This window comes from Poromitra crassiceps (genome assembly GCF_964638095.1).
Source record: "Poromitra crassiceps genome assembly, chromosome: 17".
NCBI lineage: Eukaryota > Metazoa > Chordata > Actinopteri > Beryciformes > Melamphaidae > Poromitra > Poromitra crassiceps.
This window is the reverse complement of record NC_139635.1, coordinates 26,211,873-26,238,936: the sequence shown is the minus strand read 5'-3', so window position 1 is coordinate 26,238,936 and position 27,064 is coordinate 26,211,873. Positions and strand designations below refer to the sequence as shown.

Genomic DNA, 27,064 nt, shown 5'->3' with positions numbered 1-27,064 from the left:
ACCAGTTCCCAGTTATAAAGGAATGCACGATTAGCTTAGAGACCATCATCACTCTTTCCTTGTGTTTAGTTTTCTCCTCTCAGCCTCATGGCCCCCCTTGGCCCCCTCACTTTGGATGCCTGTTTTTAGCTGCGACCAGTCCAGCAGCTCTATAGTCACTCTGTCGGTCGGTCGGTCGCTTCTCTACTAGAAATATTCGTTGTTTGGAGGGGGAAGTTTGGATAAAGTATCTTCTTCTAAAGAATTTCCATTTCAATGGGTTTAAAATTGAAAGAGTTTAAAAATTCAACTCTTATTCATACAGAGTATTAATACTTTTCTGCTGTGTATTTTCTATATGAACCTATACTAAAACTGTATCGTCGTAGTGATTCTGTGTATCATTTTGCTCTGTAGCAGTGGACCAACACACCCCTCTGCCCGAGGTGACGAGGAACAGGAGTGGAAGACTGATGGAAATGGAAGAGTAAGCAGCGAGGATGTTGATGCTCATGATCTTCTGAGTCGGTGGCTGCTTTTAAGCCAACTGAATACTTGAATATGCATTTTCTGTTGAAAGGAAATGATGTATTTGGCTGCTGATGGTGACTGACCCCAGCCACATACAGTATGCATGACAGACACATCACACACATTGTTGTAGACAAGACGGTCAACTAGTGATTGGAGTCATTATCCAGTCATTACATGTATCTCCATTGGAAACATCACAGAAAGTCACGTGCATGTCGAGCTCTACCCCAAAACCAAACCTTGTTGACTGAACAATGGAGACGACTGGCTATTAACTCATTGAGTGCCAGCCACTTTTGGAGAACGGACGCTCCCAGTGCCAGAGTTTCAGAGCGTTTTCAGTGATTTCTCGAGGCCCACAGAATATTTTGTGATATTACTATGTAAACACCGAACACGCACAAAGAACGATGAGACTCTCTTCTATCATCTGCAAAAAAAAGTTTATTGATATCATTTTCCGTTCTTTAGTTATCAGCCGGAGAAGATAGGTTGATTTCAGCAAAAAAACGCGTTTCAATTTAGAAGCTGAGATATTCAGCCTTTTGTGAAATTAAGCATTTCAAGCACATCACTGACTCTGAAGGTAATATTTTCTGATGTAATGACACCTCAAAAATAATTTCCTTCAATAAAACAGTGAAAACAAAGGATTTTTTTTTGGCCAAATAATATTTTTTAGCTGCAACCAGCAGCGCTGGCCCCTGCGTGCGCATACCCTACACCTTCTTGCTGGTCTTGATTTACTGCTGGTGGGCATCAGATATTCTAGCTTGTTTGCCTGTCTCTGTCTATCGAGCCTGCTGTCTGGGTCTGTGTTTACTGTCAATGGTTGTAGCTTATGCTGCCCTGCGTGCCCCACCCCCCTCCTCCTCCTCCGTGGGAGTGTCTGGTGGCTCTGCTGCGTTTGCTCTGCGTTTGCTCTGCACTGAAAAGTGCGCTGCACCCCGCTTTTTCACAGCATGTCGCCGGCTCCCAGCTGAGAATAATGTAACTTTTCAGAAAGACGCTGGTGTCGGCAACTAAATCATATGGAGGGGCTATCGCAGCGGAGACAGAGGGGCTCAATTGTGGCAGCAGATTGACTGCTGTTCACAGGCACAGCTAACGTTATGCTTCATGCATATCGATGCGATTTCCGTTTCCCCATGACTTCTTCTCTCTTTTTTCCTCGCCTTTCTCTAATCTGGAGAGCATTGTCGCCACCTAATGGGTCGGTAAAATAGGTTATACACATTCAACATGCCCCAAAATTTTACAGGAGATGGATCTGGCTTTGATCCATGTCCCACTGTCAAAAAACGCAATTGACGACTTTAGTCGTCATTGGCACTCAACGTTACTATCCGAATTGACGACTAAAGTCGTCATTGGCACTCAATGAGTTAATGACCCCATTCAATTGAAAATTAATTAATTGATATGACACACCCCAGTTCACTCCTATGTGAGAAGATACTACTATGATAGAAAGAATACACCCCCCAAAAAATAATTTACTTAGGCTACTAAATTATTGTGTTCACATTTTCTTTACTTTGATTTCATGACATGCTTTGTGTGGGGTCCCGTCGGTAAGGGAAACACTGGAGGTTAGGCTCGATGGCTTCTTTAATGTAATATCGTCAGGTAGGGTGTGCGGGAGCCCTCGTTTCAAATGGACTGAAGACCATCAGCTGTTGGTGTTGAAAGTCTGCTTTTTGGCTGTTCTGCGGGTTAATGGTCTGCAAATTGAATGTGGTGTCTGTATTTTACATTTGGCGTTAGGAGCCCGTTCACCTGTGAGCTGTGTGAGGTGGAGTTCTCCAACATGCAGGAGCTGGAAGATCACCTAGAGAGCACGAGCCACTGGGACACCATGGAGCACATCAAGCAGCAGAACAACTACGACGACCTGGCTGTGGCCTTCCTACAGGTGAGATGATGCACTGTATGGCTGTAGCCTTCCTACAGGTGAGATGATGCACTGTATGGCTGTAGCCTTCCTACAGGTGAGATGATGCACTGTATGGCTGTAGCCTTCCTACAGGTGAGATGATGCACTGTATGGCTGTAGCCTCCCTACAGGTGAGATGATGCACTGTATGGCTGTAGCCTTCCTACAGGTGAGATGATGCACTGTATGGCTGTAGTCTTCCTACAGGTGAGATGATGCACTGTATGGCTGTAGTCTTCCTACAGGTGAGATGATGCACTGTATGGCTGTAGTCTTCCTACAGGTGAGATGATGCACTGTATGGCTGTAGCCTTCCTACAGGTGAGATGATGCACTGTATGGCTGTAGTCTCCCTACAGGTGAGATGATGCACTGTATGGCTGTAGCCTTCCTACAGGTGAGATGATGCACTGTATGGCTGTAGCCTTCCTACAGGTGAGATGATGCACTGTATGGCTGTAGCCTTCCTACAGGTGAGATGATGCACTGTATGGCTGTAGCCTTCCTACAGGTGAGATGATGCACTGTATGGCTGTAGTCTTCCTACAGGTGAGATGATGCACTGTATGGCTGTAGTCTTCCTACAGGTGAGATGATGCACTGTATGGCTGTAGTCTTCCTACAGGTGAGATGATGCACTGTATGGCTGTAGCCTTCCTACAGGTGAGATGATGCACTGTATGGCTGTAGTCTCCCTACAGGTGAGATGATGCACTGTATGGCTGTAGCCTTCCTACAGGTGAGATGATGCACTGTATGGCTGTAGTCTCCCTACAGGTGAGATGATGCACTGTATGGCTGTAGTCTCCCTACAGGTGAGATGATGCACTGTATGGCTGTGGCCTTCCTACAGGTGAGATGATGCACTGTATGGCTGTAGTCTTCCTACAGGTGAGATGATGCACTGTATGGCTGTAGCCTCCCTACAGGTGAGATGATGCACTGTATGGCTGTAGCCTTCCTACAGGTGAGATGATGCACTGTATGGCTGTAGCCTTCCTACAGGTGAGATGATGCACTGTATGGCTGTAGCCTCCCTACAGGTGAGATGATGCACTGTATGGCTGTAGTCTTCCTACAGGTGAGATGATGCACTGTATGGCTGTAGTCTTCCTACAGGTGAGATGATGCACTGTATGGCTGTAGCCTCCCTACAGGTGAGATGATGCACTGTATGGCTGTAGTCTCCCTACAGGTGAGATGATGCACTGTATGGCTGTAGTCTTCCTACAGGTGAGATGATGCACTGTATGGCTGTAGTCTTCCTACAGGTGAGATGATGCACTGTATGGCTGTAGTCTCCCTACAGGTGAGATGATGCACTGTATGGCTGTAGCCTTCCTACAGGTGAGATGATGCACTGTATGGCTGTAGTCTTCCTACAGGTGAGATGATGCACTGTATGGCTGTAGCCTCCCTACAGGTGAGATGATGCACTGTATGGCTGTAGTCTTCCTACAGGTGAGATGATGCACTGTATGGCTGTAGTCTTCCTACAGGTGAGATGATGCACTGTATGGCTGTAGTCTTCCTACAGGTGAGATGATGCACTGTATGGCTGTAGCCTTCCTACAGGTGAGATGATGCACTGTATGGCTGTAGTCTCTCTACAGGTGAGATGATGCACTGTATGGCTGTAGTCTCTCTACAGGTGAGATGATGCACTGTATGGCTGTAGCCTTCCTACAGGTGAGATGATGCACTGTATGGCTGTAGCCTTCCTACAGGTGAGATGATGCACTGTATGGCTGTAGTCTCTCTACAGGTGAGATGATGCACTGTATGGCTGTAGCCTTCCTACAGGTGAGATGATGCACTGTATGGCTGTAGCCTTCCTACAGGTGAGATGATGCACTGTATGGCTGTAGTCTCCCTACAGGTGAGATGATGCACTGTATGGCTGTAGCCTTCCTACAGGTGAGATGATGCACTGTATGGCTGTAGCCTTCCTACAGGTGAGATGATGCACTGTATGGCTGTAGCCTCCCTACAGGTGAGATGCAGTGTGTGGATGGATGCTCCCTGCAAAACCTCTTGAACTGATGAAGGGCTGCAAGTTGTCATGGCAGCCTGGCGGGCTGTGTGTGAAGCTGGTTTCAAAAAGAAGTGAAGTCTGCACACTGCATCCACTTAACTCACAGTTTTTTTGTTATATTGACGTTTCGGTCGTGAGACCTTCATCAGATTGTTATTGCCATTGTTGTCCTGCACCTGCAGCTCCGAGTGGATGTGCCCGCTTTTCCTTTTGTTCATGTGTGAAGCTGGTTGTCATGGCAGCCTGGCGGGGCTGTGTGTGTGAAGCTGGTTGTCATGGCAGCCTGGCGGGGCTGTGTGTGAAGCTGGTTGTCATGGCAGCCTGGCGGGGCTGTGTGTGAAGCTGGTTGTCATGGCAGCCTGGCGGGGCTGTGTGTGAAGCTGGTTGTCATGGCAGCCTGGCGGGGCTGTGTGTGAAGCTGGTTGTCATGGCAGCCTGGCGGGCTGTGTGTGTGAAGCTGGTTGTCATGGCAGCCTGGCGGGGCTGTGTGTGAAGCTGGTTGTCATGGCAGCCTGGCGGGCTGTGTGTGTGAAGCTGGTTGTCATGGCAGCCTGGCGGGGCTGTGTGTGAAGCTGGTTGTCATGGCAGCCTGGCGGGCTGTGTGTGTGAAGATGGAAACATGCTACAACGTCAGCCTCGACTAGGAGCATTTACGACTTGACTCGAACGTCAGCTTGACGAGGGGGGTCGCAGGGGAGTCCCCAGCAAAATGAGTCAATTGTGTGATTTCACTAGGATTTCAATGACTAGAAGTTAGCCCAAGGAGAGAATTTAGTGCATATGCTTGGTAATAGCTTTCACTCTCTCCATAATCTCCCCATCCACATTATATTATACTTGCGCTGTTCGCATCAGCTGCATTGAGTCACATTTTCTGGCCAAGGACTGGAAGGTCGCCATTTTGAATGTCGGGAGTGACTGGGCAAATGGATAGGAGAAGTGAGTGAGGAGACACTGCTGTGAGTTACAGTACACATAGTCCCCAACCAGTCTGCAGCCAGCAACTGAAATCTAGAAGTACTGGCAAGTTATTGTCACAGTTACAAAACCACAGAAGTGATTAAACAGGTGATTTAAAAATGGGGCTTCTAAAAGCATCGCGCACTAATGAGCACAACTTAATTGGATAACAGAAACTAAATAGCAACAAAACACAACAAAGAGGAAAGCTGTAAAAAAACTGCAGTAAGTGTTAAGTGTGACTGTATGAGGCAAGCAATGGCTGGAAAAGACGATCCATGCCCGGGAAAAAAAAGGTCAAGGTTCATTTGCTCTGAGAAAAGCAGCGTCAGCAGTTTCATTCAGATCTGTTTCATTTGTGTGCAGAGGCCTTAAGTTAGTAGGTCTAAATTTCCTGAGATGTTTAAACGGTAAGATGATTATTATATTTAACACTCTGGTATTCCTAGTTGGCTCAGAGTCTGAGATACCTGTCGTAGACTTCTTTCAGTTCAGCTTCTTGTTCTCTTCCTCCATTTACAGTAGATACAACCCAGTATGTTTACTGGCCAGTTCTGGACATGACAGTGATTTTTTTCTATTTATGCCTGCAGGAAGTCATGCTGTTCAAAATCCGGCAAGGAATTAAGGCCGTAGGGGAAGGTGCAGTTGAAGGTAAATAACGTCGAGTGGTCGCAAATTGTAAAAGACACGGGTATTATCTCAAATATCTTCTCTTCCGATTAAATGAAGTTGAAATAACGATGGGATCCTTGCTTTGTCAGCACTGCGGGATGAGGAACACATGTCGAAGGTGGCCATGTTCCACTGTGCAGCTTGCAAAGTCTATGTCTCCAAGTCGGCATCATCGGTGGAGAAACACCTTCACTCTCAGGAACACCTGCGCGGCAAAAAGGTAACACTGACACTTTGACATGACAATATCAATGAAGAGAAGTTTAGGTTGAACATGGACAGGATGAAATATTTGATGGCATGAAAATCATCACATTTGTGTGTCTGCTGTCCTATGTCATCAAATCTTTGACTCCATATCACATTGTCAAATCACTAATCACTGCAAGCAAAAACTGCAATCACTGCAAGCCCAATTTAATTTGACCCCCTAGTCTTTTAATGCACCAGACATTTTAATGCATCATACACTTTTTTTTTATTGCAACAGATGTGTAGTTGTATTGTCTGTCTTTCATAGTCTGTCACTGTGATTGTTTTGTCTGTTTGAGCATATGCCAAGACAAATTCCAATCAATTTTTAATTGATATGGCAATGAACTATTGAATCTTGATGTTTTCATTATTTTTCATTTAAAGGTCCCAATTCGTGCAGCTGTAACCTCTTAAAAACGTGTGTCTCTGGTCCATAAAACATGATTCTGGATTAATTTGTCGAAAATATAGCAACCCCGTTTGTTGTGACGGAGTTGTCCCTTCCTCATCTCGTTGCGTCCCAAGAATGGTCTGTTTCTATAATATATTCAGAACTAACAGTTCCCATTGGCCGCTGAGGGAGAGCCCGCCCCAGGCTCCCAGCGGCCAATCAGATTAGCATCTGTGGACCAGCACGCTAGGTTGTGTCCACAACTAACGCTATCGCTAACTTAACGTTGCTACGCTAAAGAGGACATCTCAAAATGCCTAGACTTACCGAATGCACCTCCGCAGTTGCTGGATCACGTACAGTTGGCGTCGCTCCAGCTAGAAGTGTTAATTTTGTGGCTATAGACAAAATAGTGCAGGTAGCTTGTGTGAGAGTAGTCTCGGCTCCCAGACGTTTGGTGAGCTGCGCCACCAAACGTCTGGGAATTTCACTGTCAGAAACTGTGTCTCCGAGCCCGGCGAGAACCGCCGGCAGCAGACACGCCTACATTTATTATTAGAATTTTATTTGGTAGCGTCAATGCCATTTATCATAGTCCTAACACAGAGCATGAAGCTGATATGCTCCAAACAAAATTTATAGCTGTGGTTTATTTTACAATCATTTTTCCTACCCGGAAGTGGTCCACTTGCTACTGTGAAGTCATCAGCAGGCTCTGTAACGTTAGCGTCGGGAGTCGGGTTTATCGCTGGGGGAAAGACCTCTAGCCGCCGGGGCCAGATGAAACACGTCCTATTAACAGGTTATGTTTGTTTCTAAGTGATTAATATGTTTCTCCGCAAATGCGACGATGTTTTGCGAGACACCGGTTCTGCATGAGAACTGCCCCCAGAAAGCAGGCCCGCCCACAACACTCATGATTGGTTCTCCGATGCAAGGCTTCCAACAGCGCCACCTAATGTTATGCAAAGATTTAAATAGTAATATTCTCAGTCTTACAGGAGTGAAACGGATTAAGACTGAGGGCTGAGTCTAGTGTGAGAGAGACCCGTGCAGTATGCTTGAGGACCATCGTGACGTCCCGATACCCCGTCTGGGAAACAGAGCGTTTGGGGGTGTGGCTTGAAGGAGACTGCAGGGGGAAGCTGGATAGGGACAAATCCAACTGTGGCAGTTCTGAGGTTGTGACCACTCATTACAGGGAGGGATGACAGCAGTATATATGCATTTACAAGTAAAAACAGCTTTTGCACGGAATGGGACCTTTAACCATTTTTAATAAGAATCTTTTTTCTTGAAGGAGTTTGAAATGTTGCAGAGACGTGCGTGCCTTGACAAGGCAGAAACCATGATGCTGCTGCTGAAACCTCAGTTTGAAGAATTCCTTGAGGTACTTTGAACATAAAAACAATAACTGAGTATATAGATGGTGTCACAAATCACTGATGTAACATTAACATTGTAATGTGTCTATAATACATTGAAGGTACTACTATACTATTGAGAGCCAAAGTCCCACCCCCTTCCAGTCCTCTACACGCACCAGCGTGTGAAAACATATGCATGGTGGTGAATGGCAAGAGACAATATATTTTTAATCCTACTTGAATTAATTTAGTAACTCAGTTACAGTTACTAAAATAGTAACTTTACTACCGGTAGTTACTTTAGGACATGAAAATAACAGACAACTTCAGAGGATTATCCGGTTTCTGATCCTCCGACCTAGTCCGGGGAGAGAGCTGCAGCCAGAGCCCCAGAGGCTAATGACAACAATACTGGTGTTGACAGTAATAGAAGGTGCCAAATCATTCAAAACAATAAGCATTTTGCTTTTAGGAGCATTGTGCCAGCGTGCAGCGCTGTTCCAAAACGTGTCAACGTGTGTCGTTGCCTGGGAAATGCACATCCCATAATACAACTGTTCGCATCGCATCCCATAATAGTATGATACTTGGGATGCCATTGCGAACATAGATGTGAACAGGTTAGCTAAAACTTTAGCGTCGCCAGCGACGGCCCCCACCGTTGCGGTCGGGGTACGTTTCGAAAACCCTCCAGCCCTGAAAGATTTTCTAGGGGAAACTGGTATATATGTGTGTGTGTGTGTGTGTGTGTGTGTGTGTGTGTGTGTAAAACAATAAAACACCAAAAAATGGTAGGCAGATGTGCTTGGTTGGGGTGGCTTTTGGTGTTTTGCTGTAAAAGTGGCTCTCCTATTGACTTTGTCCTGCCAGTGCAGCTCTCATCGAAGAAATAGTGAGGATCACTGATGTAGACTGTGTCTTGGTTGATGTAGACTATGTTGCACATTTGATTTCACTACTGTTGGCAAAATGTACTATTGTAAGTCGCTTTGGATAAAAGCACCTGCTACATGACATAATGTAAATGTCATAATCAGGCTCATTAAAAGCAAAGGTAATTCCAACTTCACTTCGGGACACTTTATTGAATTCAGATCATTCTTCTCTCTCTCTCTCTCTCTCTCTCTCTCTCCAGACTCTTCACCCTGTCCCTTCCCCTTCATCGGCTGCAGTGCTACCCAATGATCGGCTTCTTGCTGCTCCAACCAACAAGCCAACGATGGTAAATGTTGTGGTATCGTTCTACTCGATTTGCAAAAAGCATTTGATACAGTTGATCACTGAATCCTACTTTATAAACTTGGCTTTAACAATTCTGCCATAACGTGGGTCAGATCTTATAACAGATCCATGCCAAATGGTTGATACAAATGGGACTCTGTCAGCTGCAAAGTGTCTTGGGACCTCTCTCATTTTTACTTTATGTTAATGACATGAAGGCTGCTTGTCCTTTTTTTTTTATAACTTTGTTTATTAGTTTTTATAAGAAAATAAAGACATCACAAAAATACAATACAGAACAAACAAAAAACGACAAACCCCACATACAATATATATATATATATATATATATATATATATATATATATAAAAATAAAAACAAGATGGTGGTGATACGCAAGAAAGGTTACATACAAGTTATCGGATGTAAGTTACATGGAAATGACAGAAGACACAACCTCAATCATTATACTTTCCCAGCAGGCTGACAATGGGTTGCCAAATTTTCTGAAATACCCCTTCTCGGTTTGAGATAGTGAATCGGATTTTCTCTAGATGTAAGACATAATTCCTTAAGCCACAAATCAAATCTTGGACACTTCTCCGAGTTCCAGGACTGTAGCAGCAGTTTTCCGTTAATGTCACACGAGTTTGGAGATCATTCCCTTCGTGTATTTTACTGGTAACCATGCATTGCAATAACTGATTGCCTGATTGGTAATTCTAACTTCACTTCGAGACACTTTATTGAATTCTGATATTCTCTCTCTCTCTCTCTCTCTCTCCAGACTCTTCCTCCTGTTCCCTCCCCAGCATCAGCTGCAGCGCTACCCAAAGTTCCGCTTCCCGCCGCTCCAACCAAGCCAGCAGAGTCTCTCTCTCGCCAGACTCCTCCTGTTGTCGGACAAGAGAAAGAGGAGAGCCAAGAGGCAGAGGAGAGAGGTAAAGACGACACACTTGATTGTATCCCGGTTGACGGTGTCAGCAGTGTGAGAGTGACCAGGGTTTTATCCTGCATGGAGAAGTACGAGGCGGCCACCTCCACCTCCTGACAAAACTCTGACAGGTGTCTTCATGGAAAACACTATTGTCTAACAAGCGTTGCGCTCCGTGGATTTCTGTCATTTATAATTGTGGCCGATGGGTGGACAATTTAATATTAAATATTCGTTATTAAAGTTATTTGTTTAAGGAAGCAGCCTTCTGAGTATGAAATTGGGCTGGGTGATATGTTTGAAATCAATATGATAATCATAAGGATTTTTCTCGACATGTTGTTCATGCCTGAAATTTCGGCCCCAGCCCGGCCCGGCCCGTGACATTCAGGCGCGTGCCCAGCCCGGCCCCGAGGACCGCGCGGCCCGACGTCAATATCACGATATGACGACACATCTCTCTCTCCCTCTCTGTGCTGTGCATGCAGCATCCAAAACGTTGCTATTTTACAATTGACCTATCGCTAAGTCCCGCCCCGAACGCAGACGAGCAAATCACAGCGCGTGCAGCTCCACAATACACTCGGACAACCTGAGCCGAGAGCTCCACAGAGAAGCAGAAGAAATCGGGATTCTCCTCTGGTTTTATGGTGTTTCATACAGTTATAAGTAGAAATGAACAATGGTCAAACGATGTGCACGGGGGGTAAATGCAACATTACGAGGTATCCTGGGAGGCCAGGCAATGGATAATAAGAAACTAGTAAACGTAGATCCACTCACAGCTTGATGCTGTTTTGGACGTTAAATCTGCAATTAGGGCTGCACGATATATCGTTTACACATCGTCATCGCAATGTGCGCATGCGCGATAGTCACATCGCAGGACGTGCGATGTCAAAAGCAAATTAACTCGTCATGTTGCTTGATAAACTCTCACTTTAGGGGTAGCCTACTGAGTGAAATGCAGGCTCTCTCAAAGGAGAGAGACGCCCCGCTACTGTACTCACTCATTTATTGCTTAGCTTCAACACAACAGACATGCACAGAGAGCTCAATTGAATTGTTTTTGCTTATGTTGGGTTGCTGACAGTAGCCTGTCTGTAAACGATGTAATTGCGGAGGCGGACTTGTCCACAGCTTGCAGCGCACTAGTATACAGCAGGCTGGCTGCTGTAACTCATGTCCATGGAGTGGAGATATTTACTCTTGAAACACCAAAAAGCAAGACGGCAACTTATAATGACACGAAGGCTGAAGTGATTACTGAGAAGTTGTCCGTGTATCACTGCGGCTGTCTCCCCTTCAGTCTGATGTTGCATCACATGATAGATACATAGCGACTCATTTACACAAAACATGTCAGTGAAAATAAAAAGACAATAGACATAGCTGGGCAATTAAATGTATATTTATTACTTTTCACGAATGAATTGTTTGTCACCGGTCGGCTGCATGTGAATCCTCGTCTCTCTGTACTGCCCTGCGTGTGCTCAAAAACCGGAACTCCCCAAATGCGGAGTGTACCACTTGGTAGTTTCTGGAGGGGGTTTCCCGGGGGGTCAGACCAAGTGTGTGAACTGTGAAGTGGCAGCGGTGTTTCATTGTTGATTTATTGAAATGTTAGAAGAACGAAAGAAGTTGAAAGCAGTGATTATAATCAATGAAATCTAATGTTTTTCTGCAAATAGCATCATTGGGAGGTAGATTCTGGCACTCAATATTAGGGGTGGGCAATATATCAAATTTATATCAATATTGTGATATGAGACTATATGGTCTTAGATGTTGGATGGTAATATGGTGATACAGCATACATGTTGTCTTTCCCTGGTTTTAAAGGCTGCATTACACTAAGTGAAGCATAGGCTAGTGACATTTTAAAGTAGAATGTCATAACTCACTCACTTTTTCATGTATGTAAGTCATGGAAATCCATTGGTCAAAATGTGTATGCACCCTGATAGATGACGCTCTGAGGCCTACCAGTAGGTCACAGCCCAGTGGTTGAGAAACATTAAAATACCTAATTTCCCCTCCAAAATCAGATGGACTCCTCTACAAAATCATCCCAATCATTCTAGAAATATTATTTTCTTTCAAATAGAGCTATTCTGGTAATCTGGTGAAAATCTGTATTTTTTCATATCGCAATATATATCTCATGGGCGGGGGAATATCGCAATGTCAGTTTTTTCCAGTATCGTGCAGCCCTATCTGCAATCGTGGTGACAGCGAGATGAGTCTTCTCCCTCATTTGCCTTCCGTGATCCAAAGGTATCATGAAATCATCGTGGTATTCAGAAAGTCGGCAAAAGAAAAGGCTGAATTATGCGAGTTTCCCGCCATTACGTTATGCAAGTGATGGAGTTGGTTGAAGAGGAGGCGCATTGATTGATGTGATTAAAACATCGCCAGGCACCAGTCAAACCCTCAAACGAGGGAATTAATCTCGTTCCCCAAATAAATGTGAGGTACCGTAATTTCCGCACTATAAGCCACACCGGAGTATAAGCCGCAGCAGCAAAATTGCCTGTTTGTTACATATATAAGCCGCACCGGACTATAAGCCGCAGGTGTTTTAATGTTTTTTTTTTTTTTTTTTTTTTTTTTTTTTTTTTTTTGTGTTTTAATGTTTAATTACCATATGTAAGGGTTCATGCACAGAGGGGATTGTCGGGAAAGAGATGGCTGTTTGAGGAAGCTCCCATTTATTAACATTTCAACAAAACAACATAACACAACACCACCTGTGTTTTTTTTTACAGTGCACACAGTGTCCGCGGTGTGGTGAAAAGAGGGCAAGAGAGGAAATTAAAACAGAAGTGGATTTATAGTTCGAAAGAGTGCTAAAGAAGAGAGAATTCTGTTTTTTGTTTTTTGTTTTTCCCGAAAAAATCCATAGATAAGCCGCACCGTTATATAAGCCGCAGGGCCAAAAAACGGGGAAAAAGCCGCGGCTTATAGTCCGAAATTTACGGTAGTCTAAAGAGAAAACATGATGGAAAAAGTGGTCTGCTGTAGGCTATGCCTCTGCTGATCTGCTACACCCATGCGTGCGTGCTGTTGCCTCGCTATGAAAAACATCGACACTATTAATTTAAAGTTTCTTGATTATACAGAGGTAGGCCTACATAAAATAGATTGCCATCTTCAATTCGGCATATATATAATCCACGGAGAGGTTACTCAAGTGAATAAAATGTAAATTCTGGATGTCAGTCGCCTGTTATCCCCGCTGTCTTCCTTCGTTAAAAGTGCATGTTTGGTTAAAGATTCGCTAAAGCCGTTTCCATGCACTTATCTAATTTATTTTTATCGATAGCTTTAAATGTTGTACATCGCCCTCCATGGCACAGTGAAGTACTTTATGATGGCTTCTAGATGATATCAGGCCTCAAAAAGTTGTTTAGAGCCTCTTGGGATATAACTTTGACAGTGACGGCTGCCATTAAATTCCTGACAGCGTGCCCTGTGTTTGTCCGAGTGAGCACGGGGGGTGGGGCTTAGCACGGGGGGTGGGGCTTAGCACGGGGGGTGGGGCTTAGCGATAGGTCAATTGTCAGTGAGACTGTGTTGCCTAAACTCTAAAGACAACCACCGCAGCTCTCTCTCTGTCTCTCTCCTCCTCTCTCTCTCTCACACACACACACACACACACACACACACACACACACAAGCGCTACCGTAGCCTATCAAAATCCAGACATGTCTCGAGAAAGAGAACGTTAGATCGTTGAATTGCCAACAGCAACAATGCCCACAAACTGAAACATTATGTCACTCAAGCATATCGAAATTAAAACAGCAGACTTACCGTTTATAGCTGCATCGAATAACGTCACGTTATGTATGGTAGATGGGTTCGTTTTCAACAGGTTGAAATGTTTCCAGTACTGCAGTGGGGACTGTTTAACTCTTCCCCTCGCAAACTTTGTTTTATGTCCATCGATCTTGTTTCTCTCTCACGACACGGACACACGCGGCTTGTTTTGTTGTTTTTTTTACGCTGACAGCAGCTGACCGAAACATGTCATGACATGTGGATTGTGGAGTGGCAGACTAAAACGTCACGGTGAGGGTGTGTGTGTGTGAGGACGGTGTGTGTGTGTGTGTGTGTGTGTGTCTGTGCGCTCCTCCCCCTCTTTGTCTCACTCTGCTGTGTAAAATGAAGCGAGTAATACAACTTTATTTAGTTTAATTATTAATTATTGAAACGGGCCCGAACCCGGCCCCGCTCCGGCGGCTCGGAGCTATTCATTAAATAAAAAGCCCGGCCCCAGCCCGTATTGGCCGGGCCCGAGGGAACCCGCGACGGTACCTGCAGCTCTCTAGTTAGGATGATGTAGCCTATTTAACCCATTGATACCTGATGCAGCATTTGCGTGTATATCCCTCATTTGTGTGCGTATCCCTTTAAGACCGCGAACCGCGGTCTTAAAGGGATACACACACAAATGCTGCATCAGGTATCAATGGGTTAAACTCAGTTGATGGAAAACAAACCCTCCAACAACAAAGGATTCACTGAGAGAGATAATTTCCATAGTGTAACACATACTACTTTACAGAGGTTTCCTCACACCATGTAGCATATTGTTTTTACTGCTGTAGTGTGTTGGTCATGTTTAACAAAAAGTAGGCTACTTTCTGGTCAATTCCGAATGTAGGCTAAACATTCATATTTTTAGAGGTGGTTAGAGGGTTCCTTGCACAATTTACAGCATTTGTTTTTATGCACAGCTTGTGAGGTAGTAGTGCTTATCACTAAAAAATAAAAAGGTAACACTACCTAGCCTGGGTAAACCCAGCCTCCACGTGACCTCTATCTATGCGCTCTCAGTCACTAGCGTCTGGACGCTGGGCCGTTCAGAGCGATTTCTGGCACGAGGCGAATTCAATCGCACAACGACGCTTGCTCTTGCACACCATGAAACGCTCGGCGGCATGCAGAGCGTGAAAGCCTCTTTGACGCTGCATCTTGATAGGCTGTCTTGCTCTATTTCCGCGTCTGATTGGTCCATTTCGACCTCGCGCCCCATGCCGCTGGAACCGCCCACAGCGTTTCGCTGTCGCAGACTAGAGGCGGCTTGTCTCCGAGCGGCTTCACGCTCGCGGGGCGGGACCTTTCGTTAAAGCTACCCAATGACAGCTCTTCCTACACATTTCGTCCAACCACCCTTCTGTGTACATCTACCTGGAAACGTTTCTACAGCTCCAAGCTGGAAGCTGGTTTCCACGCCCACAAAACGCTGCAACACAGCGGAAAAGCGATTTTGCCATTGTAGGTGTGCAAGAGCTGTGAGTGACGGCGTGACTGCCAACATCAGCTCCTGCCGTGATCGGCCAATCAGCGACTGCGTCTTTGTCAATGACGTGTAACAGCTGCGCGGCTGCTGCGCTACTAGCTATTAGCATTTGGTCTCTCAGGAGCATAGCTACGAAGCTAGCTATGGCTAGGTTGAGGAAATTCAAGTGAAAACAGCTGTCAGTTCGGTTGTAGCAGAAATAGACTCAGTCACTGCAATTAAACCAGAACAAGAGCGTGCACTAGTGGAGTTTCTCGGGGGGAAAGATGTGTTCGCTGTTCTCCCGACTGGATTTGGGAAAAGTTTGATTTATCAACTGGCTCCGTTGGTGATGAAGAAGATTTTTCCCACCAACACACGTCACCCACAAATGGTAAATACAAACTAATTGTATTTCAAGATCTATAGATTAACGTTATGAATGTTTTAGATTAATGTTATGAATGTTTGAGGCTCTAAATCCACATGGAGATTATATTATTGAGTCGGTCATGAGTTTCATACTTTCTCTAATAAAACATGCAAGGCTCTTATCAAATGGGGGATCCTGTCACAAAATCTTGTCAAATTGGGGTCCGTGGTCTAATTTGTGTCAGTTAAGGGGTCCTTGACTTGAAAGTTTGAGAACCACTGCCTTCATGTACATAATGTGGGCTTGTTTTTTTGGAGTTTTTTTTAATGAATTAATGAATGAATTCATTAATCTGGTGTAGTTAACTATGTTTTGTTTATGTTATTGGCTTATCTAATTCAGGGCCATTGCCCTATTCTACAATAGGGCAATAATGCTGTTCATGCATTATTAGTTATGCTCACTTTCAATGTGTTTAATAATATTTGTTTGAGTCACTAATCTACAATAGGGCAATAATGCTGTTCATGCATTATTAGTTATGCTCACTTTCAACGTGTTTAATAATATTTGTTTGAGTCACTAATTGTTTTTGTCTTGCCCAGGTACACCATTGATGGCTCTGACAGCGTCTGCAGACAACTCAAATATGTGTCACTGTATTAAGATGTGGAGGATTTCTGCATCCACTTGGTGAAACACCACCAAATTTGAGGAGACTCTATTCAATAAATCATGAAATAAAAGATGACTGTACATTGGGCAAGAGACAAGAGTAGATGACACAAAGAATCTGATCAAACCTTTAAAACAAACGAGCTGTAAATGCAGCACAACTGGGCCAGTAAATCCGAACAAGGCTGTAATGCTGAACTAAACAGAAGCAGGAGTTAAGAACCACGGAATAAATCAAGGCATTATGTACAAGGAGGATCTATGGGCAGTCAAGTCAAATGACCAGTCCGGCTGCAATGATTGATGTGTGAGGTTAATGGCAGCCAACGGAACTTCATATTGTTTCGATACTGTACTGTTGTACTGTTCATACTCAAATTCAAGATTCAAGATTCAAGATTTTTATTGTCACTCCATGGTACAAGTATCACGTGTGAAATTCTTGTGCTGTGGACTCCGTTTACAACATAGTGCAAATAGTACAAATATAACAGGGCATATGGGTGCAAAAACAACAGGAGACACAACAAGCAATAAGGCAGTATAGTGATAAGACAAGTCAGAGACAGTGGCATATTCACTGCACATAGGTGCACGTGTCGGGTGCATACTTTAGACGTGCTTAAACATTTTAAATTCTGCGTATTTGACATACAGGTGCAAATAACATATTCCTTATTAAACATACAATTAAACTCGGCATTTTAAATTCGGCGTATTTGACATACAGGTGCAAATAGCATATTCCTTATTAAACATACAATTAAACGTTAGACATACGTAATGGACATACGTAATGTAGAAGTCCCTGAGGATTTCTTTCCTTAGCCCAAATTGTACTTTTTTGAATGGAACCGAATAAAGATGTTTTTGTTTGACACTCTATTCTGTTGTATTGTCATGTGAGAATAAAAACAGCTACATTAATAGTAGCCTACTTCAAAACAGTGGTTCTCAAAATGTTTCCACATAAGGATCCTTAAACTGAATAATTTGATGCTAGACCCGTTTGTTTATTCAGCAAAAAAAAGTGTAGTTAAAGTTATACATTCATAACTTGTTCTGTGCAGTCAGCAATCAGACAATTCTCCAAAGCAAGTGTTAACTACATTCAGAGTGAGCCAGACCAAAGTTTCAAATTTATTCCTGAATTATTTTCCTCATAAATATTTCAAAGGTAATATAGTTGTTTGTCAAATGTAATACCAGTCAACACCAGCCACAGGAAACCAGATGATCCCAACCACAGCACAACCAGTTGCCAAGGCAGGCTAGCCATAGATTAAAAGTAAACTACCAGAAACAGCGTTACCTTTATGATATTTTAATGATGTTAGTAGACGTAATAGTATAGATCCCCGTTATGAGGTCTGTTGATCAAAATAACACCTATATCGAAATCGAATTTTAGCAGACGGGCAGCGACCATACAAGCCGGGGCTTCAGTGCTGATCACCTGGCCACATTTTACGCAACATTTTCTGATAAACTGGTCTGTGCAGCTCTGTGGTGATCAGCTAATGTCTATAACGTGTAACACTTGACACAATCAAATGTAACTTTTTCACAGCAATACTGTACAGTCCCATGGTATGGTGGGCACTGGGCTAATTGTTTGAATTATATCGAAATATATTTGCATGGTGTAGCATGTAATGCAGTCTGTTAAGATACTGTAGCTAGATACTCTGTGACACAGAAAGGCAGACAAGCTAGCAGCAGGGATCTTGTCACACTGATTCCAGATAAACTCCTCTGTCTAGCCAGCTATACAATATTACTGTACCATAATACCACAAGCTAAAGGCAGCATATGCCAATGTAAGGCTGGGTAGCATTAGCTAACGTCATCCAGGCTATACAGTAACGTTGGGCTATTATAAAGTTATGAAACGATGATTCAGACGTTACAATAATATGACACAATAGAAACCAGTTACCCTAGCTAGAGAGAGTAATTTCAGACCACCAGATATCACCATATTTCATTTCAATAAATATAAAGCATTCATTGATTGAAGCAGACTGCTGGTCGGTTATGTTTCTCTGTCGTCATGTCCTCTGCTCCAATCTTCGGTTCGTAGTTTGTGTTCACTTGACATCAACAATCTTTATACATGATAATATACAACAAGGCTATCTTTGTTGACAATGTTTATTGGCAAAAGATAACAGAATATTATAGTTTTGATCTTCACAAATCATTTGATCCTCTGTTGTGTGTCCCATCACTGGTACTGGACGGCGGCTACCCCTTGAAGAAACGAATGACACTGTTAATCACTGTATAACGTTAATGTTTGCTTACCCAACAATACGTGCGATTGGTAAATACTGTAAATGCAGAAATGCAGAGGTGGATAAACTATCCAGAGGAGTTTAACCCCCTTGTTCCCCCTCATTGATTGATAGTTGATCTAACGTTAGCTAGATATATAACGCTATAGCTGGTAGATGAGTATTATGCCCTGAGTATGCTCCTCCTGTAATGACAAATGGACATGTACTGTAGCTAGCGTTAATGTCATGCTATGCAATTACGTCAGAAAATAAGATTACCTCGATTTTGTGGAAGATAGGAAGATGCAAGCGGCAGGCTGGTGACGCGAGGTCTGGAGGAAATAATACTCTCTGCAAAACCTGCAAAAATCGTTCACATTGGTTGAAGCCATCGCGTGCTAGCAGTACTGAATGTGTAGTGTTAGCTCTTTTGCTAATAACAAAGGGCGCCGAGTGATGACGCCATCTTTTGCCCTGCGCATGTGCTCTGTGTGCTAAGCTGGTTGGCTGATGGAGTGGTCTATCAAGGGAGGTACACCCGCCCCTCCCCGTCCGCAGAAATCGCTCTGAATGGCCCATCCTCCAGACTCTTTGTGACAGAGCGCATAGATAGAGGTCACGTGGAGGCTGGGTTTACCCAGGCTAAACACTACCTACCATGTAGGCCAGGGGTGGGCAACGATTTTTCATGGGGGGTCATGAGAAACCCAGATTGTTGAACAGGACTGGCTGCCTGTTTTTCTTCTTCTTCAGAATAGCTTGTCTGTAAAGTGGCTTCACTGTATGCTTTCTTGGACATATTACTTGGCTCAATAAGTGACAAGTTGTGTTTTCGGCAAGGATTTTAAAATGACTTAATCAGAACTTAGGGCCCACTGAGAATGGTCCGCCCCCTCTGGACTGAGAGTGTAGCTCCGCCCCTGTCCCTATCAAACCATTTTTTATTGTATTGATGAAGTCTCTATCGTGATATATATTGCTATCTTTTATCCCCCAGTCCTAAGACAGAATATCAGCTTTTCTTCATGCAGTAACAATTCTTGAAGCCTTTTCCTTGTGACCAAGTGTTGCTGTAATATAGACAGTTCAAGACCATTTCTACTACATTTCTAGCGTTTCTAGAGCTACTGGGTGCTGCACTACTGTCAGCTGAGCCTAGAGCCATTCTGCTCCAGTGCGCACTGCACAGCTCCTACAGCTACGGCAACGTCACATGGACAAACGGTGTCATTCTGAAAGAGACAGGCGCGGGTAAAAAAATTTTTTTTTGTATAAACAATAATTGAAAAGAATAAACTATTTTTGACTTTCAATTATAAAAGTCGATCTTGATAATAAAAAGGATTATTAGAAAATTCGAAATTCCTTGCCCATCCCTCGTAAAAAATCTCTTTCTATTTGACTTGATTCTTTTATATGAATTGAATCTTTTCACTTTGTCTTGATGCTTTTAATGTTTTATGTAAAGCACTTTGAATTGCCTCGTGTCTGAAACGTGCTCTGTAAATAAACTGGCCTTCCCCTGCTTGTAGAACTTCTGACACAGAGGCTGGCGACAGCTGAAACCAAAGCCCGACGCTACAACCTCCGATTTATCGGGATACCGGAGGGGGCCGAAAAAACCGACATCACTGGATTCCTCAGCAAATTCATCTCGACGACCCTGGGCATCGGTGGCATCCAAGTGGAAAACGCTCAGAGGGTGGAGAAGAGTTTACTATCACACAGTGATAGTAAAACGTATACCGGTAGTAGGAAAGGAAAAGCAAAACAACGACGAAAAATGAAACAACCACGACCAATCTTGGCCCGCTTTACGAGCTTCAAAGATAGCCAAAACATCATATATACATATGTGACAAAGAGACCGTTAATTTGGAATAACAACACGGTGCGTATTTGCCAGGATTTCTCGGAGACAGCAGATGCATTCGCCCGCTGCAAGAAGGTACTCGATGAACGCCACATTAGCTTCACCATGATCTACCCTGCAAGTCTGAAGATTCTCGTGGGAAAACGCCCGCGATACTTTGACAGCCCAGAGGAAGCCATGGAATACATCCAGGGTCTTTGAGGTATGGTTGACACGCACCGCACTGTGCGTTCTGGAAAGACTTTTCTGACCAGGTTACGGCCATTGACTGTATAAAAGATCCCGGGGCCGATAAAAACAAAAAGGGGGGGGGGGGGGTTGGGGAGGATCAGCCTAACCCTAACCCTGATTCATATTTTTAATGTCTATTATGTCTGACATCATCAGTACCTTAGCGTTATCTTGTTAGCTAATCTAAAGTGGTCGGCCATTTTGCCCACGTTAATCCCACCACGTGCCCGACGTACAGCCAATCAAATACCCAAGCGATTTCTGAAGGCGAGCCATTTCTGCATCAACACACACCTGTGTGGAAATGGTAGGGCCTACTCTTTCGGTCTCCTAAGTGGGCGTGCCAGTGGGGATACCTCTGTGGCGCGTAATACAGAACCCACCACGGTTTTGGGCAGACCACGCCCTGCGCCCGCCGACGCAGCAATCTGGAGAATTGCATGTCCTGATTTGCGAATTGCATTTCGCTGCAATTGGGTGGTGAGCAATTTTGTTCTGGAAATTGCTTAGAAAACCCCCTTATTGTCATAGTATAGCCTTATAGCCTACTTAGGAAAGCCACACAGCCCCTGAATGTCCTACATCTGTAGTTTGTATTTTCGTGAGGCTGTGATTATCCTAGAGGTCACAATAGCTCATTTTATTCAGTGAGGTCAACTTTTGAAAAATGGTCTCACTACAATGAAATGGCTGCTATGGGGACTAACTGTAATATCACACATGAATACAATTGGGCTCCTTGAATCCACAAGAGTCTCAACTTTACAGTCAGTGAAAATAACACATGTATCCTGCATGCAAACATGGCATCTTCTTTATTTTGACGTTTTGATTTTGCATGAGATTAGCATAAGGTGGGCGTGTCTGTAAAGGGGAGACTCGTGGCTACGACCCATAGAAGCCATTCTTATTCACATATCTTGAGGTGAGAGGTCAAGGGCCCCCTTTGAAAATGGCCATGCCCCTTTTAGCCTAAATGTTGGAGCGTTATTAGCCCCTTCACGACAAGCAAGAAGGTGCCTATGGAATCATGCCGGTCCATCAGGTCCATCCTCTTTTGTCTTTGTTACTTTTTTCCTCTCTCCATTTTTTAGTCATTGATTTTTTCCATTTTATTTTTTATTTTATTTTCTCGATTGACTCCACTAATGAGGGACACTTTCCCTTGAATCAATGCATGAGACTCTGATTATTGTTGATTCATTAACACAATACTTTATTCATTCATTTTTGGTATTTGAATAAAAACTCTAGCAAAACTAGCAATTTGGTTCCTCCTTTGTCTAAGGTATATTTTCATAACTGGATGAACAAACTTTCCTCAGAGGAGAATTGGGTCACTGGAACAGGGTAGCTATATACATACTGTAAACCCTCACCATTTATTTTATTTCTATATTACAACAAATACATTTGGACAGAAACAAGTCCTATTTCAGCTATAGAATCAGGTTTTAGGTTAACTTATACAGTAAGGCGGAAATATCATGAACCATAATATTACTGATGCAGAATTTCAAAGCCAAAAAGGTAACAATGAAGAAAACCCACTTGAGATCAAATAGCTTGAGGCAGGAGTCTTCAAGTCGTCTTAAATGAATGCATTTACATTCTCTTTGCAAAGAGATGCACCCCTGTACTCACTTAATGTCATATACACATTTATATAATGATTTATGGAGAACAGAAGCCTTTATAGCCCTGGTGTGGTACAAGTAGCATGTTTTGACTATAACGGAGAGAACAGGAGGACCCTGTAGAGACAGTGGAGCAGAGCAGAGAGGAGCTGCAAAATGGATCATAGGTCAATGTGTCTCTGTGTCTTTATGCCTTACTAGTACAGTATTAATAACTAGGCTGTGTCTAACTGCATTAAACTATTGATTACATAAATACGACTAATGTAACTGATTTTTCTACATCAATTACAAAGTGGCCAAATGCTTATGTTAGGCAGTAATATAAGGAATACAGTTTAGTTAAGTAGGCTATTATTCCAGCGAATGACTTCACACTCTACAGTAAATAAGGTACGAGTGATTATTTCAGTTTTGATATATTCTAGCCGTACGTCATTGAATTGAGAGAAAATTTTATAAAAAATAGAGATACACAGAACCAGCAGGAATTGAACCACTGGTCTTTACTGTAACACCAGATATATATTTGAAAAGTTAGTTGTTCTTAAATGGCAACTAAATAGGCTACTACTCAGGGGTTTTCAAAGTCTGAGGCTGTGGGTCTCCCTTCAGAGAATGCATCCCCAGTTTACCATAGTTTTGCTAAACTAGGGATCTTAAGCGCTACGCACGCTCGGGCGCTGCGCGGCCAATGACACCAGCATCACTGATGATGTCACAGTGGGATTTATGACATCGCTGATGATGTCACAGTTGGATTTCATCAGTGGGATTTGAGGAATTATGACATTGATGTCAGAGTGGGATTTATGACATCACTGATGATGTCACAGTGGGATTTATTATGACATCACTGATGATGTCACAGTGGGATTTATGACAACAGACAGAGCCCTAGCTCCCATTTATATACTGATGATGATGATTCCTGGATGCCTATGAGATCATGATTGTGCTATTATTTGATCTCAACAATTGAAACAAGCTAGCTTCAGACTATAAAAAGGCATTTCTTTCTTTCTGACTCTGGGAAACAGTAAAATTCCCCAATACTACTGTATCTCTGAACTATCTCTTTGAGACTACTCTAGTACTACAGAGTACTCTGACGTGTCAGGCTGTTCATTAACAAAATAAAAGTGTTATTTTCTTCTCAAAAAGATTTTTCACATATTTTTTCACGTGTTTTGAAAAAAATTAAATCCTGCATTCACTTTTCAAATGGACCTATGGACAAGGTTAAGTATAGATTTAGTAAAGGATTTACCCTGCTCCATGCTCTAAAGAGAGCTTGCAGCCTTGGAGGAGGACACTGCTGCTTCCAGTCAATACTTTTGCTCTGCCCTGCTACTTCAATACTACTGGTCCTTCTGGGTGTGCAGACCAGAACTGATGAAGCTAGTTCTAGTTCTGGCTAATAGTTAGTTCCTCATTAGATCCCTAGTAACTACTGTAAATCTTGCGTACCTTATTGTAAAGTGTTACCAGCACTGAAACGCTCGCAGCAGAGGAGCAGCTGTAATATGTTGAGAGGCAATGTCAATGTGTCAAATGACTGTTACTAACATGCTAGCTAGTCTCTCCCAGACTCAAATATTACATTGAATCGCTGCGCTCTGCATACTACATAAATTATCTGCAGCATGCAGTAACGTAGTGTATCAGCATAAGAACTCTCATGGGTCTGGCGTTGAGACTACGAACATGCTGCTTACCTGGGTAAAAAAAAGTGTGTAAGTGGTAGCCTACTTTAGATGTAAAAAAGGTATAAGTCACTTCAGTTCATGCCAGGCTAGAAGTAATACAGTGAAGACATGTGGTTTAAATTCATTGTGGCTTTAATATGAACTCGCCTTTGTTTTTGTCACTGTTTATGTTAAATTCATGTTAGTAAACTTTACGGACAATATACAGCTTTTTAAGAATAAAATTCAAGCACTTTCAAGGTACCAAAAACAAACATTTCCAGACTCTCTAAGCCTTTATCATCACATATATATAAATTGTTTAGTTAAAAGTGATACTGTAAATGCAATTACGAAACTAGAACGACCGCAACGCGGACTTATGCCTCCGCCATTAGTTCATTCTGGAGTCCAAATCGCCATTTGAGGCAAATTGGAAGAAATTCCGTCAAGGCGCACCTGTGATGTTGCGTTACAGAGCTTGGAAATTGGGTGTGTGAGAGGTCACAGTGACCTTGAACTTTGACCACCAAAATGTAATCAGTTCATCCTTGAGTCCAAGTCGATGTTTGAGACAAGTTTGATTAAATTCCGTCAAGGCATTCCTGAGATATCGCGTTAACAAGCTTGAAAATGGCGTTCGAGAGCTCACCTTGACCTTTGACCTTTGACCACCAAAATCTAATCAGATCATCCTTGAGTCCAAGTGGATGTTTGAGACAAGTTTGATTAAATTCCGTCAAGGCATTCCTGAGATATCGCGTTAACAAGCTTGAAAATGGCGTTCGAGAGCTCACCTTGACCTTTGACCTTTGACCACCAAAATCTAATCAGATCATCCTTGAGTCCAAGTGGATGTTTGAGACAAGTTTGATTAAATTCCGTCAAGGCATTCCTGAGATATCACGTTAACAAGCTTGAAAATGGCGTTTGAGAAGTCACAGTGACCTTGACCTTTGACTTTTGACCACCAAAATCGAATCAGTTCATCCTTGAGTCTAAGTAGATGTTTGAGGCAAATTTGATGAAATTCCGTCAAGGTATTCATGAGATATTGCGTTAACAAGCTGGAAAATGGCATTTGAGAGGTCACAGTGACCTTGACCTTTGACCACCAAAATCTAATCAGTTCATCCTTGAGTCCAAGTCGATGTTTGAGACAAGTTTGATTAAATTCCGTCAAGGCATTCCTGAGATATCGTGTTAACAAGCTTGAAAATGGCGTTCGAGGGGTCACAGTGACCTTGACCTTTAACCTTTGACCACCAAAATCTAATCAGTTCATCCTTGAGTCCAAGTCGATGTTTGAGACAAGTTTGATTAAATTCCGTCAAGGCATTCCTGAGATATCGCGTTAACAAGCTTGAAAATGGCGTTCGAGAGGTCACAGTGACCTTGACCTTTGACCTTTGACCACCAAAATCTAATCAGTTCATCCTTGAGTCCAAGTCGATGTTTGAGACAAGTTAGATTACATTCCGTCAAGGCATTCCTGAGATATCATGTTAACAAGCTTGAAAATGGCGTTCGAGAGGTCACAGTGACCTTGACCTTTGACCTTTGACCACCAAAATCTAATCAGATCATCCTTGAGTCTAAGTCGATGTTTGAGACAAATTTGATGAAATTCCGTCCAGGCGTTCCTCAGATATCGCGTTAACAAACATCGTACGGACTAAAATAAATAAACTATTTTTGACTTTCAATAATAAAAGTCGATCTTGACAATAAAAACGATGATTAGAAAATTCGAAATTCGTTGCCCATCCCTCGTAAAAAATCTATTTGACTTGATTATTTTATATGAATTGAATCTTTTCACTTTGTCTTGATGCTTTTAATGTTTTATGTAAAGCACTTTGAATTGCCTCGTGTCTGAAACGTGCTCTGTAAATAAACTGGCCTTCCCCTGCTTGTAGAACTTCTGACAGAGAGGCTGGCGACAGCTGAAACCAAAGCCGGACGCTACAACCTCCGATTTATCGGGATACCGGAGGGGGCCGAAAAAAACGACATCACTGGATTCCTCAGCAAATTCATCTCAACGACCCTGGGCATCGGTGGCATCCAAGTGGAAAGCGCTCAGAGGGTGTTGAACAGGAAACGAAAAACAACAGAACCGCAACCTATCTGGAACAGAAACGAAGAACCACATATACCACGACCAATCATGGGCCGCTTTACTTGCTTCAAAGATATCCAAAACATCATGTTTACATCAGTGGCAAAGAGACCGTTAATTTGGAATAACAACAAGGTGCTTATTTGCGGGGATTTCTCTGAGGAAGGAGGATCGAAGGCAGATGCATTTGCCCGCTGCAAAAGTGTACTCGATGAACGCCACATTAGCTTCACCATGATCTACCCTGCAAGTCTGAAGATTCTCGTGGGAAAACGCCCCCGATACTTTGACAGCCCAGAGGAAGCCATGGAATACATCCAGGGTCTTTGAGGTATGGTTGACACGCACCGCACTGTGCGTTCTGGAAAGACTTTTCTGACCAGGTTACGGCCATTGACTGTATAAAAGATCCCGGGGCCGATAAAAACAAAAAGAGAGAGGGGAGGGGGGGGGAAGGAGGATCAGCCTAACCCTAATCCTAACCCTGATTCATATTTTTAATGTCTATTATGTCTGACATCATCAGTACCTTAGCGTTATCTTGTTAGCTAATCTAAAGTGGTCGGCCATTTTGCCCACGTTAATCCCACCACGTGCCCGACGTACAGC

The 27,064-nt window shown here is 43.2% G+C and overlaps 1 protein-coding gene across 3 annotated transcripts in view; it reads left to right on the top strand.

The window, feature by feature from the left end:
- The window catches only part of LOC310791921 (uncharacterized protein), a 33,449-nt gene extending 6,608 nt beyond the window's left edge, over positions 1–26,841 (top strand). For 2 of the 3 annotated variants that reach the window (XM_083653603.1, XM_083653602.1), the window contains exons 7-14: positions 397–466; positions 2,281–2,428; positions 6,038–6,098; positions 6,209–6,339; positions 8,066–8,155; positions 9,268–9,354; positions 10,142–10,295; positions 20,437–21,000. In XM_083653603.1, the coding sequence (XP_083509729.1) occupies positions 397–466; positions 2,281–2,428; positions 6,038–6,098; positions 6,209–6,339; positions 8,066–8,155; positions 9,268–9,354; positions 10,142–10,295; positions 20,437–20,978 (1,283 nt within the window). In that variant the 3' untranslated portion in view covers positions 20,979–21,000. Of the gene's footprint in view, positions 1–396; positions 467–2,280; positions 2,429–6,037; positions 6,099–6,208; positions 6,340–8,065; positions 8,156–9,267; positions 9,355–10,141; positions 10,296–20,436; positions 21,001–26,252 lie in introns of those variants that run through there. The other variant, XM_083653604.1, reaches the window with a different exon arrangement.
- The last annotated feature ends 223 nt before the right edge of the window (positions 26,842–27,064 follow it).